The following is an 18071-nucleotide window of genomic DNA, read 5'->3' as shown; positions in this document are numbered from 1 at the left end:
AGGGCAGCTCCATGAACTTCTGGCTTTGAGCTGAACTGACAGCTCTCGTTCCATGATGTCATTGCAACCTGAGATTTTGGTTTTTAACAAAATTTCACAGTCTTCCATCTGACAGTGGTCCAGATGATCTATTCAGATTCTTAACCTGAAAACAAGAGTTCAGAGGTGTATTTAGGTATTTTTTCTGCTGAGAAGGATGCACAATTTTCTAGTTGTCCTCCTTTGGGAGTCCTGGTGTTCTTAGAGCTCAAACCATTTTTTCTACTCTGCACTCAGCAGCTGTGCTTTTCTCACCTCTCTTAGCTCATCTCTTCCCACTGTCTTCATTAAGTGTTGAATATGTACTCAGGAGGTAGGAGCAGTACTACTACCTTATTTGTTCTGGCATAGCCAGGATTCCTGATTATCAGACATTTTTCAGGCATCTTTTTTGTCCAAGAATACTATAGAATGTAGTAATTATTCCTATTGGAAATCTGGCAGAGGCCTGTTTCTGAATGATAGAGGTTACTATTACTGATTCTTTACTTAAGCTTCCCAGTTTGGCCGACTACCTGAGGCGGGATGGTCTGGACTTTGTTCATTGGTTGGGGTTTTTTTTTGTTTTCCAAAATCCCAAACTTGGAACTGAAGTGTGGAATGTTGGAGATGGTTGAACAATTGTGCTTTAAATGTAACGGCACATTTAAACAAGACTGTGTTTTAAAATGGCGGTCTCCAGTAGATCATGCTTCTTTGAGGTCATCATGCAAATTGTTGTTATCTTTCTCCTGGGATAAATAAAATAGAAATAATAAAAGGGAGTTGGGACAAAATGCAAGAAACTGCAGTTTTCAGTTGTTTAGTCTAATATGTTCAGGCTTAGAGCCATTGTCTGTTCGCTGTTGGATTTGTGTGTGAAAGGACTGGCAGTTCTTCATCTGTCCTTCACGCCTCTCTACTCTTCCACTTACTTGGGTTTCACTTCTTTCTTTCTTTGTTTTCTGCCCCTCTAATTTTAGTACTGTACACACATCTCATTGCAATTGACTTTGTGCCTCATTGCCACGGGGTCTTGGGGAAAAGAGAAATGTCAAGGATTTAAAGCAATGGAGTTTTATTCTGCGGTACTTAATGAGCTGGCTAACGATGTCTCAGTTTCTGGTTGTTGTCTCTAGCAACCTGTAGAGGAAAAATGGATTACCTTAAAATTGGGAAAACTGCAAGTGTGGTGCCTTTCTTTAAAAATGAGGAAAAATAAATGCTGGGGAATGTCACATAGGTCAGTGGGCAATATCTTGCATAGCTTTATCAAGAGTAAAAGAAGCTGGAAAGCACAGTTCTCTTCTACAGCAGTTTAATAGGCTTTGTGAACACAGCATAGACCTCTGTTTCTGAGTTTCTGTTTGTGGAGACCTCCACTGCTGAATGCTCTGCCCCAGGGAACTTGTTTAAGCATTTCACTGACCTTTGTTTACCATTAAAAAATTAGAAATTACAAAGGTTGGAAGGGACCTTAAATATCATCTGGTTGTAACCTATCTGCCATGGGGAGGGCATGCCTTGCACTGGATCAGGTTTCTCAGAGCCTCATCCAGACTGGCCTTGAACACTTCCAGGAATGGGGAATCCATAGCTTCTGAAGGTGTGGTGTCTAGTGCTTTACTAGAACTCTTCCTGTTGCAATTAAGCCCTGTTATCACCTGTGAATAGTGGATATGCAGTAAATATTACCATATCCTGATGTTAGCAAGACTTTTTACAAGCTTTCAGGAAGTATTCTCACAGCAAACCAGCAGAGTATTAAAATACTACAGTGCTGGTGCATAACTGGTTGTAAAACTACACTCAGAGATTAGCAATAAATGAATTGTTGTTGAAATGGAAGGTGTAGTGAGGGAGTTTTCAATTTCCCTTCTGGGTCTGGAACTATCCAGTATTTTCATTAAAAGCTTGGATAGCGGAATAGAAAATGTGCTTTTACCATTTTGAGAAAAAAAATGTGGTTGGGAGAGAGAGTTTGGCAGAAGGTGGAGTCAGAGTAAAAAATGATCCTGTAGAGCTGGAGACAGAAGTTGGAATGCAAGCAAAGCAAAATCAAAATCACACAGAGAAGCAGGACTATCAGTTGGACAAGTTCAGAATGGCAACAGCCAGGTAGGTGGCAATCCTTCAGGAAGGGATCTGGGGTTTGTAGAGGATCAGAAGGCTGTTGACCACAAGTCAGCAGTGTTTTGGTGCTTAAAGAAATGTATCATGGATGTACATGGTGCTGTGCAGTGCCCAGGAGTGCACAGATAGGTGTGGCCAGCAGGCATGAATTAATCCTGTTTGCTCAGCTCGGCACTGGGAGATGTCAGCTGTAGTACTGTTTTTTGCTTGTGCTTCCACAAGGATGCAGGCCAGCTGGAGAGGACTGGGGGAAGGAGAGAATAGTTGGAGTGCAGTAAACCTGACTGGCAAGGAGAGACTGAAAAAGTTACAGTTCTTGGTCCAAAAAGAAAACAGGGACTTGTCTGTAACCCATCTAAAGAAATAATCCATTTTTCCTGCTTATGTGATTAAAACACAAGATGCCAGGTTTAAATTGCAAAAGGAAAAGTTCTACACAAGCAACTACACAGGTTGTTCTCTGTTAAGACAAAAAGCACACACAACGCGTTTGTTTGCAGTGTGTTCCTGATGGCCTCCAGAGTGAACTCTATTTAACATTGTTGTACAGATAAGGTTGAGTGGCAATGCCTTTACAAATGAGGGTACAGTTTCAGCAGGTTATTTTGTATTTATTTCAGGGCACCCATTTGTACCTTTAGATAGGCAGCAAATCCAAATCATGTACTTGACCCTTACACATCATCCCACTCCCACCACTCTTCCCCACCACTGCAGGTGGAGAGGGAGGTGCAAGTGCTGCTGCCAGAGCACGGCTGACAGCTGAGAGCTTGCTGTGTGCTGGTCCTTGCTCTGGGAAATTCAGTGTCTCTGTGGCTGAGAGAGCAGCTCTGGGCTGCTCATGGTGCTGTTGCTAGAGACAAGTAGCACTTGTGGTCCCTGGTTCATGCTGAATTTTTTGGTGTCAAACTGTATGAAAATCTCTTCTGCAGGAGGGGAAATTGACTGTGTTGATAAGGATGGTAACACCCCTCTGCACGTGGCTGCAAGATACGGACACGAGCTTTTGATCAACACCCTCATAACCAGCGGAGCCGATACTGCCAAGTAGGTGCCTGAAGTGGAGCTGCTGTAAGGATCAAATATTATTGTCCAATGTCTGAAAACACAGCTGCTCCTCACCTTCTGAAGTGGGAAGGTTAAAACTGACAAGCATAATTGAACTGTACTTCATTGGGTGACACGAGACTAAAATATGAACTGGGAAGTGTGGAGGGGCAGCAAACTCTGCTAAATTCCTGTTGTGCCCATTTGCATGATTACAAGTTGTATTAGTACTGCTTCTTTTCCCTGAAGCTTTGATGTGGGACAGTGGTGTTAATGTACACAAAGTAGTAGTAGTAGTAGTTAACTATTATCAGTTGTTAATGTACATGTAGTAGTAGTGTATATACATATATAAATGTGTGTGTGTATATACAGAGAGAGTACTTGAGTATTGTTTAGTTATGATCAGGCTCCTAGGGTCTGTCAAAAGGAAATAGCAAGCCTGGGCATAAACACAAGGGTATGAGATCAGGGTAACACAGTGCCATGAGGGTTATCCATACCAGGTGTTTCAGAGCAGCATCTGATTTCACTAATGTAAGCTTTTGGCAGTTACCTCCACATGTCTCCAAAATATAATTTGTCTTCTCCATAGAACCTGCCATCATCTCTTGATTTACCTAGTTAGGAAACTCTGCTTTCAAATGCAAATGACTGGTTTGAATTTGGGAGATAATTGCTGCTCTCAGTATTTTGTTTATTTGCTTGATGGTGTTTATTCAAGTGACAGATTTTCCCATTCTCCTTTGCTGAGTGCAACTCACACCTTACAAACTCAGAAGGTGGAACAGATCTTCACTTGGCATGGATAATGCAATTCCACAGGCTTCAGCTGATGTCACTGGATTTTATTACTACAGTCAGCATGAAGATCTTGGTGTCTTAATAGCAGTGTAGGTTTTTCCTCCCTCTCCAGTACAGTCAGTCGCTGTCTGTTGAGGTTTTAAGGGAAAATGAGATCCACTGGGATAGCCCACTCCACTCTTGGAATCAGGGTTATCCAGTTAGAAATTTCTATTTCACAGTTGGGTGACTGGAACATTGATCAAATAAAATACTTTTTCCAGCAGCAGAAATAAATGAAATAAGAAGTTGGCTCAGAGACACCAGGCAGATGGAAATGATGCTACTGCCTGTGCTAAATGTGCTTTCAATATGTGCTGCATTAACTCTGGGTGAGCTCCCCAAACAGGTTTAGGAAACAAAAATCTGCAGCACTGTTCCCAGCATGAGCAGACAGCTCAGCCAGTCTTTGAGGCAATGCACTGGGAGGGAAAATGTGCAAGTGATGAGAGGAACCAGTGTGAACAACACTGTAGAAGTGGGACACTGGCTAGCAAATGTGCAGATAGTGGATTTTGGTGGAAACCAGACAAAACATCTGCTGGATGGAAATCTTGACCAAAAAGATGAATAATATTTCATCAGATAACTGGGTGGAGGAGGAGACAGAGGGAAATGGGTGTGGGGAGAAGCACAGCAAAACAGAATGTCCAATGTTACCTTAAAGAAATGAATCCACGGCTAGAAAATGCAACTTGTTTGTACAGATGCAGGAGCTCGGTGGAGCTTTCAATGTTTTCTTCAAAGAACAGGCTGTCAGATCATCTCTTAATAGATTTACTCTAAGATATAGATGTTGCTAATAGCAAAATTCAAATCTGTACAGCAGCATAGGTCAGTGTAGTGAAGCAGCAAAGAGGACCCTTTTAATGTGAAGAAGAGAAAGAATGAACAGGCCAGTGGATTCTGGAAATAATAAATTTTTTGAAAACAAACCCAAATTAGTTAAATACATATATATATAATATATATCTTGGAGAGAGCAAGATATATGTATAAACATCCACATTAATTATTGTCTTAAGCTTCCTAAGTAATTATGATCTATGGTGTAGAAAGACCTTTGTCTTTGGGTCTGTATCTGAAATCCTCTTTCATGAGGTGATCATACTCTCCCATCCACGAATTGTCTTGCAGAAATGAAGGACTGATATGAATCCATCTGCTATTGTTCTGGAGTTTGTAATTTAAAAAAAAAATCTGCTGGAGCAGGCAGTAGATGATAATCTTGTCAAGCTAGGTTTCAGAGGCTCTGTGTTTATGTACACTTGGAGAACTGCCAGTAGGATAATATTTCTAGAATAACAAGATGCTTTACACAAAATAATGCTGAGTGAAAGACACCAAGATGTCCAGACCCAAAATTATTCTAAGACAGTAAGCAGTGGCATGCCTAGGGACTGAACTGGCATGATTTTCTGATATTAATTAAAGTTGCTGAGTGCTCAGCTTGTTTGAAAACTACATGTTTGCCTGATATGGATTTAGACTAAATTTAGATAGGCTCAGTCTAATGGATACCTTTATTTTCTTATCCATCATGTCTGCTCTGAAAGTTTATTGTGTGATTGAAAAGAGAGTCATGTGTGTTAAAGGGAGGAAAAAGTGAAAGGGGAGGTGAGGAGAGTAGCTGGAGCAAACAGGAAAATTAGATTATTAGTTCTTAGGCTGTGGAAGAAAGCTGTGACATGGCAGCCTAAAGGAAAGTGTGAAGAGTCATCTGCGAAAAAAAAAAAAAGTATTTAGAAATAATATAGAGAAGATTTTGGCATTTACATCTCCCTCAGAATGGCAGTTGCCATATGTGTGTTGCTGGTGCAGAAATTTGTGGCTCACTGGGTAATTGACTCCAAGCAGTATCTGCTCTCTTACTTCCTCACTTACCTTGGCTTTGCCTGGAATTTTTGCAAACCATCCTGCCACATTCTGTTCGAAGCATAATGCCAAGATTTTGCTGCATCAGAATATTTTTAACTCTCAAGAAGGCTGTTAAGGAAATATAGATAAAAATAATGGCAGGCAGCAAGAAAGACTCTTCCTAGAAAAGCATGAGAAAATCTTGCCTTTCTGGAAGGAGCTTTTGATGAGCTGTGTGTGTATGTAACCTGCATTTTCTCACGAGGCTGTTGTCCCTTTCAGGTGTGGGATCCATAACATGTTCCCTTTACACTTAGCAGCGCTGAATGCCCACTCAGACTGCTGCAGGAAATTGTTGTCATCGGGTGAGTAAAACCCGCAGTGTCCCTGGAACTCAAACTGTGTTTGTCTCTGCTCCTTGCAGCCCCTTTCTACTCTTTATTGTGAATTATTCTAATGAAAGGCTTCCTGTGCTGTGTGGGGCGGTGCACCCGAGCACGCAAGGCCTTCCCAAAGCCATGCTGGTACTTCCCATGTTGTTCATGCCCAAAGCTCTTTATTCCTGGCAGGTTCAGAGAATTTAGACTAATTCACCAGGGGAGGGAGGGAATTTAGGACCCCTTTCCAAACAGCAGGAATGTGACATCCTGTTTTGTTTTGGACATTTTCCCCTCTGCCCACCAAAGAAGTAATTCTGAAATTATCTCCTTGGGGTCTGCCCTGGCACAGCTATTTAGATCTCACTGATGATGATGATGTATTTTACATGCAGCTAAAGTGTGTTTCTGAATCTGTAGTTAAGGAGTTAGGCTGGCCAAACTGGCTGGGGGCATGAGAGGGAAAATGAGTGGAAGCGTAGTGTCAAGAGAAGAGGCTTGGGATCTTCACCAGAGCCCAAAGCGGAAGAAGCCAGAGCTTGCTTATGGACCATTCTGAGAGAGTCAATAATCAGTGGCCAAATCCCAAATTCTGCTTTTTCCAGGCAAGAGAGCTATGCGTTAAAAAATCCTGACCTCATAAAAAATCCTCATATGAGTTTTCTAGAAAACTCCTTCATTACTTAACATGTAAAATGTCCTACAACTACTTTTCCCCTTGAGTCCTATGGTCTATAAAAGAAATGTGAAAAATGGAATTACATACCCTATTATACAAAGACTTGGTGTGCTCTGACTTTGGCACTAGGTAGGAAAACACTCTGGGTGACCAGAGTTAGCACTGTCAGGCTGTTACCTCTGGCCTTGTGCATCTTGACAAGCATCTTGATCCCCACCCGCTGCTGGAAGCCCCTTCCCAACGCGACAATCACACGCAATGAAAACAGCCCCAGTTCATGTTTAGGCTGACTCTGCAGCTCATCCTCATGTCTCCATGTTTTCTGTCTTCCTGTCCTGCTGTCGCAGTCCTCTTGGTGAGTCTCTCCTCCTCAACGCCTGTCACATGGCTGCAGACAGGGATGTGGAGGAGCTGGATGCGGAAATAGACGCTCGTCAACTTCGCGGCTCTTTTTATAGAGCTGCCAAAGCGGAGCAGCTGCTCGCCGTTCCCGTGACAACCTCTCTCTGACTGTAGCTGCTTGTGTTCTGTTTTTCCCCCGACTAACTGATTTTTCTGTCTCTGCGATGTTTCTTGTGGTTTAACTAGGACAAAAGTATAGCATAGTGTCCTTGTTTAGTAATGAGCACGTGCTGTCTGCAGGCTTTGACATAGACACCCCCGACAGCTTCGGAAGAACGTGCCTGCACGCGGCCGCTGCCGGAGGGTGAGTACCTGCCCTGGGGCTGCTCCAAGGCATCTTGGGGCACATTTGGGGCCAGCCAGCTTGGCTGTGCCATCCACAGAGGAGTTTATTGCTGTGCAAGGCAGTCCAATGCCATAATGAGAGGCACTTTAGGTTCTCTTTTGCCGCTGCCCTTGTGTAGAGATGAGCTGGGTTGATTTTGAAGTATGGCAAAGGGATAAACTCTTCCTTTCCATGCCCCTGAGAAGGCTGTTGCAGCTTTCAGAGGGGTGCTGCTCTTGCCCAGGCCTCCCTGAGGGCCACAACTGTCACCAAGGGCCAGCAGTGTCCAGGAAAACACCAGCCCCTAGGGAATATCCAATGAGGAGCAAGAGCTGGAGCTCCTGGGATGCTGTTGGCAGGGGAGTTATTCCCGGCCTCCATCTCTGGACCGTGTCCTTGTCCAAAAATGCAGCTGTGCAGCAGTGCCTGTCACATTGCAGCCTTGGAGTCCAAATGTAGCTCATCTCTCTTTCCCGTTTTTCAGGTGCAAGTGTAAGTTTCTAAAAGAAAAACCAATAAACCAAAGCCACAACAAAAAACCAACCAAAACCAAACCTTCATCCTCCAAATTAGAAAGTGAGAAGGCTGCCCCTCTCTCAGGGTGATGCATTCCTGAAAAGTGGTGGGGGGGCAGAAAAAGAAATCTAAGTGAAAATTGAAATGCTTCAATTTAAGGTGTAAATGTATCATCCAGTTATTTTAAATAGTTCAATATAATTGTCAGTGAAGTGCTGTGAAGTTAATCTAGCAAAAGGACACAACATTTGGCAAGCATTGAGTTTTGACTCTTCTGTTTGAGTACTTTGTGGCTCAGAAAGCAGCTGAAACAGAGCCTTGGCTGCAGCCCTTGGATTCTCTGTGGTTATAGCAAGCAAAAATGCTCATCCACAGCAAATATTTGGCAGTCATTCTGGAAGTTGCTTTTTCTTCTCAGTGGACCAAAATCTGTATCACAAAGTTTTTGTTCTTGGGGGGGAAAAAATCCCAAGCACTAATAAAATTGATCCAAATATTGTTTTTATTATTGGTATTATTCATCTTGATATTTTTCTCACATTAATATAAGAGATATGACAGTTTCTTGGATGGAGATCATTATACTATAGTTCAGATGTCACCTCTCTGATAAGGCTGCACCCCAGAAGGATAAGAAGAACATCTTGGAAATCCTAAAGAAAAGGAGAGGCTTCAATAAGAAGCAAAAGTGACTCATGAATATAAACCATATTTTTTCAGTTGTTTACTGTGATTGTCATCACTAACAAGTGTTTTTATTTTTAGTGCATTGTGGTGAGTGTTCTGTAGTTATTTTATGCAACAGAAATTAGAGTTGTGATTGATACACGCCAAAATATTGCATTATTGCATCCAGTCCCCCTTTTTTTTTTTCTGTAGCTGGAGATCTACAAAAGCCATCAGCTAATTTCCTGACACAGGCCTGTTACTGCCATGACATTAATGGGAGTTGCATGGGTGCTAGGAAAAGAATTTCAAAGGTCTGCTCATTTGATTGTGAGCACAGGTGATTTGTTGCCCCTGTGAACGACAAGTACTCTTGGAAAGTGCTGTGTTTCTTTCTGTCATTTTCTGACTTGAGTCCTACATTTATTTGCTTGAATGACAAAATTTGTCAGAATGGAGCTGGTTTGTTTTCTATTAAAAATTACCTGGCTTTAAACAAGATGAAGAAATGTCAGGATGTGGTAAATTCTCCTCCAGTTCCATTAATGCAGTGTAGATGTGACAATCACTATAACAGCCACACCCCTTTTTTAACAAAGCACTTGGAGATGGGCTTAAATCTATCAGTAGTCAACAAATTGCACCAGAATAAACCTAAAGGTGACTCTTGTGATTATATTTCATTAAATAAACAGGATTTGAGCAAAGTGCTTACAGCTGAATGCTTTGCTGAATGGGGGTGGATTTCGTTAAATGTCACCTCTTCATTATTAGACTGGCATTTTATAAGCTAGCAACAACTTTCCTTTTAAGTTCCTTTATAAAATACCAGGTCAGAATGGGAAGCACTACAGTACAGCTGCCACTGAAAATCTCCAAAAACACTGATCATATTTATTGTGCTCTCTTTAGAAAAGTAATATTTTTTTTTCCTTCTGCAGAAAAGAAGTCTGAGGTTTTCTAGTGAAAAAAAAAAAAAAGAAAACAGTTTATTTTTAGAGCTTCATTTTCTGTTTGATTGAACTTCACGTTACAGTTAGCTGTACCCTGTTTTTGCACAGGAAATAATACCAAAGTAACTAGACTAACTTTTTCCTTTTGGGGGACAGGGGGCAATGCGGGTGTAAGCTTCTGTTTTATTCATGTTTTGTTTTCTTTACTTCTCTTTCCAGTAATGTAGAATGTATAAAACTCTTGCAAAGCAGTGGAGCAGATTTTAATAAGAAGGACAAATGTGGAAGGTAGGTAAATTACAAAGATCTTTTAAAAAAGAATCTATCAGGCAAAGAAGAAAGGCCACCTCAGACTGGAAATCACATGTTCTATGAAAAATGGCAGCAAAATCAGGTAGTTTGACCTCTGCAGAACCCTTGCTGCTGCAGTTACATGCCAGCCAGCCAGGTGTAGGCTTCATTAAATACGTTAAAGCCATCCCACTCTCTTGAGTTTCCTGTTTTAAAAACATCACAGCTTTTCTTTTTTTCCTTATGGCTGAAATTCTTGTGTTGCTGTGGCCAAGACCTCACCTGGGTTATGATGGCAGGACAGCTGCTATTGGATGTGCTTCCTAGAGGGTTTTCCCCCCACAGGAAGCGTTGCTATGGGTGTTGCTATGCCAGCTAAACAAGATGCTGTGCTGGACACTGTGCTTTGCCCTGCCTCCCAGCTGGGAGAAGTAGCGTGTCTGCAGAGCCACAGCAGAGGCTCTCACAGGCATTTGGCTGTTTGCAAGACACAGACTGGTGCTCTGTAACCTATTAAGCTTTGTAGCAGCACCAGAACTTCCTATTAACACAATATTTCGTTGACTTTCCATAAATTAAAGCACTGGAAATCTGTAGGAATGCAGCAATTAAGATTTATCTTTATCTTCCTCAGTACATGTTGGAATACGAGGTAACAAATTGCCACTTATGTTCCAGGACACCTTTGCACTATGCAGCTGCAAATTGTCATTTCCACTGCATTGAGACTCTGGTGACAACAGGAGCCAATATTAATGAAACAGATGACTGGGGACGCACCCCTTTGCACTATGCTGCTGCTTCTGACATGGACCGAAAGTAAGAGAGCTCTGAGGAATTCCTACCTCGAGTGTTTTGCTAAATCAGTATCTAGTCTCTTCATGATGCTGTGTCATTTGAGCCAAAAAAATGATCCCACTAGCAGAGGAATTTCTCTCAGATGTATGCATAGCTCCACAGTGAGTTGCTCTGACTGGAAGCCAAACCCCCAGATGATGTGGCATTGCAGCTCCATGGTTTACCTCTGAAGGAACGCTCAGTTTTGCAGTCCTACAGAACTATTTTCACAGTGTTGTGTCTTCTGTTTTCCTCTGTGTGGTTTCCTCACAAGATTAAGCTCAGAGAATTTTATGCATTTGCTTTGCAAGTCCATCAGAAGGAATAGAGCAAGAGACAGGAGAAGGGGAGGGTTTCTGAGGTGGACTGCAGTGACAGACATTTGGACATTTTGACAGATTTGTGGGAAATGTGGGATAGATCTAACCATCAGTCTCACTCTACTGTCAGAGCAGATAAAAACCCTGTTCATACAGGGTACCTTTTTTGAGACAGGTCTGAGGAATAAATAGCCTTTGTCAGTGTTGTTCTTGTGAGAAAGGGGCAAAACTTAGAAATGCTGTGGTTACTGACTGCAGTTTAATTCCCAGATAGTTGAACATTCTGGCAATCTCTTCCTTACAACATACTGTATAAACCAGACTCAGTTATCCTGTTAGTTGTCTCTTAAAACTGTTAGCAACCTCTATGTGTTTTATGTCATCCTATGCCTTTCTGTCTCACAGTGTCTCTAGAAATTAAGGATCTAGTTTTTGGTTTCTTGTGTAGTGAGGTCTGGCGAAAGTACAGCCACATCTCTCCCAGCAGAACACTACCTCACAGCCATGGCAGGGGAAGTTTGGTTTAACTTTATGGCAGAGTTCTGAATGCCACATCAGAGCCTCGAGAACTTAATCATTTGCTGTGATAATGCTGATATAAAAAATGTCTTCCCCATCACCCTCAAACCTGAACAGGGCTGGGAAGAAGTAGCAGGGTCATCAGAGATATGTGCTTGGCATGAAAATCAGTGTAGGCTTGTAGGAAGGCTTTCACCACTGGCTGTTTCTAATTCTGTCTTACCAGGGTGAGGTGTTACTTGGGGGGGTGAGAATGATGATTCAGTGTGTGTTTTTCAGCTTTTAGTTCTTGGTAGGTGAAGTTCCTGCATTTAAACGAGCTCTTGGTTAACTCCAGGATATGTTTACTTTTATCCCTCATTTGAAAAAAAACCACCTCATTTTAGTCACATCCTGAACTTTGGAAGAAGTATATGGCTTTTATTTGTCCTCACAATCCAAACCTAAATTGATTCTGATGTGGTGATGGTGTCTTCTCATTAAATTTTTCAGTTTGAGATGTTCTGGAAGAAGCCCTATTACATAGATGAAATGCTATTTGCAGACCAGGATTTTATAGGTCAGCAGTTTTGGTTTTTTTCCCCTGCTGAATGTCAAAAACCTTCCAAGGTCAGGCAATCTCATTCCAAAGAATATTCATCATTAACTGTAGATGTGGGTAGTTAATGAGCAGGGAGAAGAACCTGACCTAGAGATCACACAGTGTTGCCAAGATATTTGACAGAAAGCGAGGCAAGTCAGCTAATGCAGATTTGAGATAGAGTGATTAAAGTTGTGCTAAATCCTAAATGCTAGAGAAGAACTAGCAGCTTACTGCAGGAGGAAGCAAGGTGAAGTAGTCCTGAGTTACTCTCTGAAACGGAAAACAGTGCACAGTCTTGCTGTGGTTGAAACAAAAGAATCCTAGAAAGCGATGGTCAAACTGTATTTGATAAAAACCAGAATTTAAAATATTTTTTTCCTTCTGGTATTGACCTGTGGGACAATAAACTACCAGACTATGGTTGTCTCCATAGTTTTCAACACTTACTGCCTGCAGACCCATGCAGTGCACAAGTTACCTTGTACACTCCTCATGGCTGGCTGGAGGAAGTCCAGCTCCTTGAAAAGGAGATTGGGGGTGGGTAGCAGACTGCATCAAAATCATCGGTGTGGTATTTTGAGAATAAGTTGCATTTTTCTGTCCTCTGTGCTAAGAAGAAAGAATATTTTAGGTAACTCCCATGAAAATGCTGAAGAACTTGAAAGAGCCACTGAGATGAAGGAAAAAGAAGCTGCATTGTAAGTTTGGTGTCACAAAAGCAGTTAGACTTCATTCCTGGAGAATGCCACAGCTTTGGCTTGCAGCCTCACACTCTGCTCTTGCTTGTTGTTTGCTCTCCTAAAAACAATGCTTGGCTCCAGTGAAGGCTAACCTAAAGAAAAAAGCTCCACGCTCTTCTCTGTGCACGTATTCCCTGATATTTCTGTTTCTGTTCTTGTTGCCATTTCTTAATGGAAAATGCAGAGCTTTAGTAATTGTGTAATTCTTTAATATCATGTGCTTTAGTATCACGCAGTGTCTTTAGTGTCATGCACAGCATAGTCTGTACGTTGTAAAAAGAAGTAGCCAATGGCTTTCTCAATGCATTCACTTGGATTAACATTTTCATCTATCTGCTTAATGATTTTTTTTTTAAATCCCCTTTGTCATAGGATGTCCTTGCATTCACTCCAGATTACAGGCTAGGCAAGAAAGTACTAATAAGAAAATGATGGTGTCTTGATGGTATAAGAGAAAGTGGCAAGAGCTAGAAAGAGCAAAAAAAATCTTTTGAAAAGCATGATTGAAAAAAAAAAAAGCTAACAAAGAAGAAAATATATTCATGTAACTCAGTTAAATCCTTTTTCTCCAGCCTGCCCTAGTGCATGTTTGGAGGCTGATGGTTTGATATCTGAGTTTTAAGTGAGAAGTAGCAGTTCTAGGCTGTTTATATCACGTGTACAGAATCTTTCAGGCTTTGTAACAGAAAATCAATTTTTTAATCTAGAGTAGCCACAAGAGTTAGGTTGAAGACCTTCTTCATGAAGTTGATCTTGAAAGACGGTTGGGGATTTTCTGTTCAAAAACATGGTGAATGTGAGGAGCTATTGGTGAAAAGTGATTTGAGGTGCTGCTCAAAATACAGGATTCACTGCCAGTTTTCAGTGCCGCTTCCAGTAGCAGCGAGGGATGAGCCTGTTAAATATTGTGAGCCCACATTTACCCCAGTGAATTGTCCCCAGGTGTCTCGAGTTCCTTCTCCAGAACGATGCCAACCCATCCATCCAGGACAAGGAGGGGTACAACACTGTGCATTACGCTGCTGCCTACGGGCACCGGCAGTGCTTGGAGCTGGTGAGTGCTCGCTTCGGGAAGTCTCTGTCTGCTGACATTGGATGTGCATGTACCAGAATTATGAACTCCCCTCATGGCTACTATTGGAGTTCTTTGGATAATAAGAAATCTGTGAAAACCTGCAACATGGGGCAGTAAACTCAAATATTTGCACCCAGACATATCTTAAAAGTATCTTTATCTTGATAATCAAGTCCTTATTCAACAGCCTGGTGCTTAAGGATTGTCTTTGAATGGAGTTTATGTATGCACAAATTATTTTAATTTGATTAATTTTAGGCCTGATCAAAATATTGCCAGTGTATGCCTAAGTGCCAGGAGAAGGGACAGTTCCTGTTAAATGACAGTGAATGTGCCTGATCCACCTGGCACTTTATCTGACTTGCATACTGAGGGAGTAAATAACTTTTGCTTCATACCTACAGTTTCTTTTTGTCCCTGGTGAAATAATGGCAACATTGATCAATCACCATAATCAAGACCAACCTTATATGCAAAGCTGCTGCGAATTTTGGTTTTTTTTTTTTTGTTATTCCTTTTTTAATATTCTGGGTCTGACTGATTAGTAATCGCAGCTTCTAAGAAGCCAAGAATTTTTAGTTAGTTACTGGATTTGGGAGATGTATAGAATGGGCTTATAGACATATGTGACCTGTTAAAGTATCATAAAGGTGAGTGTTAACTGCTTGATATACCGGGTGATCCAAAATTTTTATGTAGATAATATATATATAGTATTATTATATACATTATAGATCCTATACATACTATAATATATATATGTTGCATATAAATTGCCTTTAATTGCTTCCAGGAAATAAGCTCCAATTGGAAAATTGTATATATATCCATGCTTTAGTGAGAACACTGTGTGCTGTTTAGTGTTATATGTTGTTTGGTTCTTTCTTTCTGTGTTGAAGAGTCAAGTATTTAGTTATTGAGAAGGAGCTCTGCACTTGCTGCTTTCACACCACATGGGCCACAACAGGAAAATGCTGCAGCTGGCCTGCAGCTGGTTCCAGCAGCTTGGAAACCTGGGGCAGTAACTCTGCCAGGGCAGGCCTGGGGCAGAATTTCAGGTGGGGTGTTAAGCCTTTTTAGCTCCCACCTGCAAGCATGTATATTTAGGACACTTAAAATTAGCACTGCTCCTTTGTTGCTCCTGGCAGTGAGTTTGGCCTTGCCTTCTCCTAGCACTGATCTCAGGTGACTCTGCCCGTGGGGATGGATGGGGAGCATCTTGACTGGGAATTCTCCTTCTGCAGTCCCTGTGTGCAGTGAGGCATGGATTGGAAACAGAGCAAGGTCCCCTCTCTTTTCCTGTACTTATTGCTGGGCACATTTTCTGTACATTTCACTTGCAGGCAATGACCTGCTGTCAAATTCTGGCATTGCTCAGGCTGGGCAGACAAAAGGAAGAGCTGGGAATGCAGTGCATGTCAGAGGTGTTGGGTTTTCTTTTAATCTGGAGGGGTGAAATGCACACTATGGGCCTGAGCTGTGCAGCGAGTGTTCTATACCTGGAAAGAAAAACTCCATGTTTTTCCCTCTCAGTCTTCCTGTGTTTGTGACTATAGCTGCAAGCCAAGCATCATTTACAGAGTTAGAGTAACACAGCTGTTCTGTGATCTGTTCTGCCTTCATGGATCTTAGCCCTCAGCATGCACAGGACCACTGGTGTGCGCTAGGGTGCCAGCCTGAAAGTTTTGAGAGGAGCAGAATTTTTCCATTGGTGTTTGGAGGGTAGCAGGCATGCCATTTTCTCTCTGGAATACAAAGGCTAAAGGTGTAGAAAGCCTTTGTGTTTGTCCAGCAGTAGGACCAGGATCTGTCATCCTTGCACCCACTGTCAGAAGAAGCTGACTCAGTTTTTATGTCATGACTTACTGAGTTGGGGGTTTAGCAACTTTACATTTGATAGCTCTAACTAACTGATACAGGCACCACCATTACACTGATTTCTTTGCAATGCTGGGATTCAGGATGGCAAAAGGACTGAAAGCAAAGTCAGGTGGGATTATGTAAACAAACCATTATTTTTCAGTGCCATATGAGCTGTTCTTTTACTATTTTATCCCCTGGGTAAATATTTTTTGTTTATTATTGGTAGCTGATACATGAAAATATCTAGGAATTATCTTGCCTGGAACAAGACAGCTCTTTATGGGTCTAAAATTTGTTAGAGGAAAGAGTTCACATGTAATATGGACCTTTAATTCTGGTCAAAACTAAGTCAAGGTGGGTGCAACAATAATCTTGTTTTTCTATGAATAATAATAACTAGTATTTCTCTATATGCACAACACTAAACTTCAGCAAAATGATTGGGAATTATTTTGGTATTCCAGAATATGTCAAGTTTATAAAAGATCTTGTAAGATTATTTTTTCATTTGCCTTCCCCCACGGTTGTTTTTTTTTTTTAGCAGCTAGCTAAAAGAGCTTATTTCTAAATGAACGTTCACTTTAAAAAGTAAGTCCTAAGAAAAAGATGTAGTATCTAGTGGGGTTTCTTTCACTGGGAAATTTGGCTTGTGCTTTAAGCACCAGTTTCTCAGCATTATAAAATATTTACACGTTTGAATGCAGTTTAGGGAAAGGCCGATTTATCTATGGAAACATATTTTCATTCTTTGACTTTTGTGTTTACTGTAAGCCCAATAGCTTGGCTGGAACTTAGCTACATTTCTTTGTAGGGAGGTATTAGGAGAAATAAGGATTAAGAACAAAAAGGTCATATATTTGACCCAAACAAAATTTATGTTTTGTGTGTTTAACCACAGAGCTCAACAAGCAAAGCTTTTTTCCTGGAGGACCTTTAGGCTGTCTACAATATTAGTGAGGTAGCTGCCCTGCAGTGAATGATGTGATGTTGCTAAATATAGAAGAGTGGAAGCTGATTCCTGAGTTGTTTCTCCATCTGTAGGGATGAAGGCTGAATGGTGGGCATGTGTGCTTGCAAGCCACTGAAACTCCCACCTGCCTTCCTGCTCCTAGAGATAACCTCAGGTTTGTTTAGGCTGGGGCTGGCTTTGCTGTTGGTAATCAGTGATACCAGTCATGACTGATACCTGGTATTTTAGAGCTGATCACATCACCAAACTCCTCTGAAAAAAAGAAAAATATTGTGGATTTTTCACATTGAAATGTTCTCTTATCACAAGATCTTTATTAGTGTGAAAAGAGGGGAATTTAAATTGTAATTTCACATTAAAGCTCTATCTGGAGACACAGTCAAGCGCTTTGTGCTGATAAAAATAGGTTTCTGTGCAATGCTAGGCCAAACAGAATTAAATGCCTGTCTTCTCTAGTGAAATCTATTCTCTGACTTTAAGAATTGATGGATACTTTTACTTTTAATCTGCTCTTCTCTTTAGTCCATCAGCAAATGTAATTCCCTCTTTGACTGATAGAAATCGAATTGTCACAGGGGCTAAATCATTTGAGGATGGGAGGAGAGAATGGTTTAACCAAAAGCTGTGCCCAGAAGAAAAGGCAAATCCCTTTGTGTGTGCTGGGGAGCTGGGGCAGAGGAAGGTGTCTGGGCAGCACAAGGCCACTCTGGGAATGGAGAGGCTGGGGAATACCTTTGATCAGAGCAGCTGTGCACTGCAAGGCAGATAAGCCATGTCTTCAAACACTTGATTCCTTAACCTGTGGAGAAATTGAAATCACAGACACTATAAATCTTGGATGTGGCTGCTGCTAATTACCTATTTCCTATCAACACAAATGTGTTCATTCATCCATCTGAGAGCAGGACACTGGTAATTACTGATGAGTGAATCACAGCAGTGGCTGGGATAGGTGTTAAAGATCTTTTTTCCACATGGGGATCTGGCTTGGATGCTTGTCCAGTGGCAGCCCCTAGGCCTGCTTCTGACTCAGATCTCTTTATCTGGGGGATACAAC

The 18071-nt window shown here is 41.5% G+C and overlaps 1 protein-coding gene and 1 long non-coding RNA gene across 21 annotated transcripts in view; one reads left to right on the top strand and one right to left on the bottom strand.

Annotated features, from left to right (window-relative positions):
* The window catches only part of ANKRD44 (ankyrin repeat domain 44), a 130306-nt gene that overhangs the window by 84165 nt on the left and 28070 nt on the right, over positions 1-18071 (top strand). For 7 of the 20 annotated variants that reach the window (XM_086897081.1, XM_086897070.1, XM_086897078.1 and 4 more), the window contains exons 10-16: positions 3084-3198; positions 6181-6263; positions 7597-7660; positions 10036-10104; positions 10786-10926; positions 12981-13064; positions 14049-14160. In XM_086897081.1, the coding sequence (XP_086753207.1) occupies positions 3084-3198; positions 6181-6263; positions 7597-7660; positions 10036-10104; positions 10786-10926; positions 12981-13064; positions 14049-14160 (668 nt within the window). Of the gene's footprint in view, positions 1-3083; positions 3199-6180; positions 6264-7542; positions 7661-10035; positions 10105-10785; positions 10927-12980; positions 13065-14048; positions 14161-18071 lie in introns of all 20 variants that reach the window. The other 13 variants (XM_086897074.1, XM_086897067.1, XM_086897072.1 and 10 more) reach the window with 3 other exon arrangements.
* Positions 8682-10450, bottom strand: LOC147652200 (uncharacterized). The gene is made up of 2 exons (XR_015289139.1): positions 10390-10450; positions 8682-8850 (listed from the first exon to the last, which is right to left on the bottom strand). It is a non-coding gene; the product is annotated as an uncharacterized LOC147652200 (long non-coding RNA).

This window comes from Cyanistes caeruleus, chromosome 7 (genome assembly GCF_971803275.1).
Source record: "Cyanistes caeruleus chromosome 7, bCyaCae1.hap1.1, whole genome shotgun sequence".
Classification (NCBI taxonomy): domain Eukaryota; kingdom Metazoa; phylum Chordata; class Aves; order Passeriformes; family Paridae; genus Cyanistes; species Cyanistes caeruleus.
This window is presented reverse-complemented; position numbering and strand designations above follow the sequence as displayed.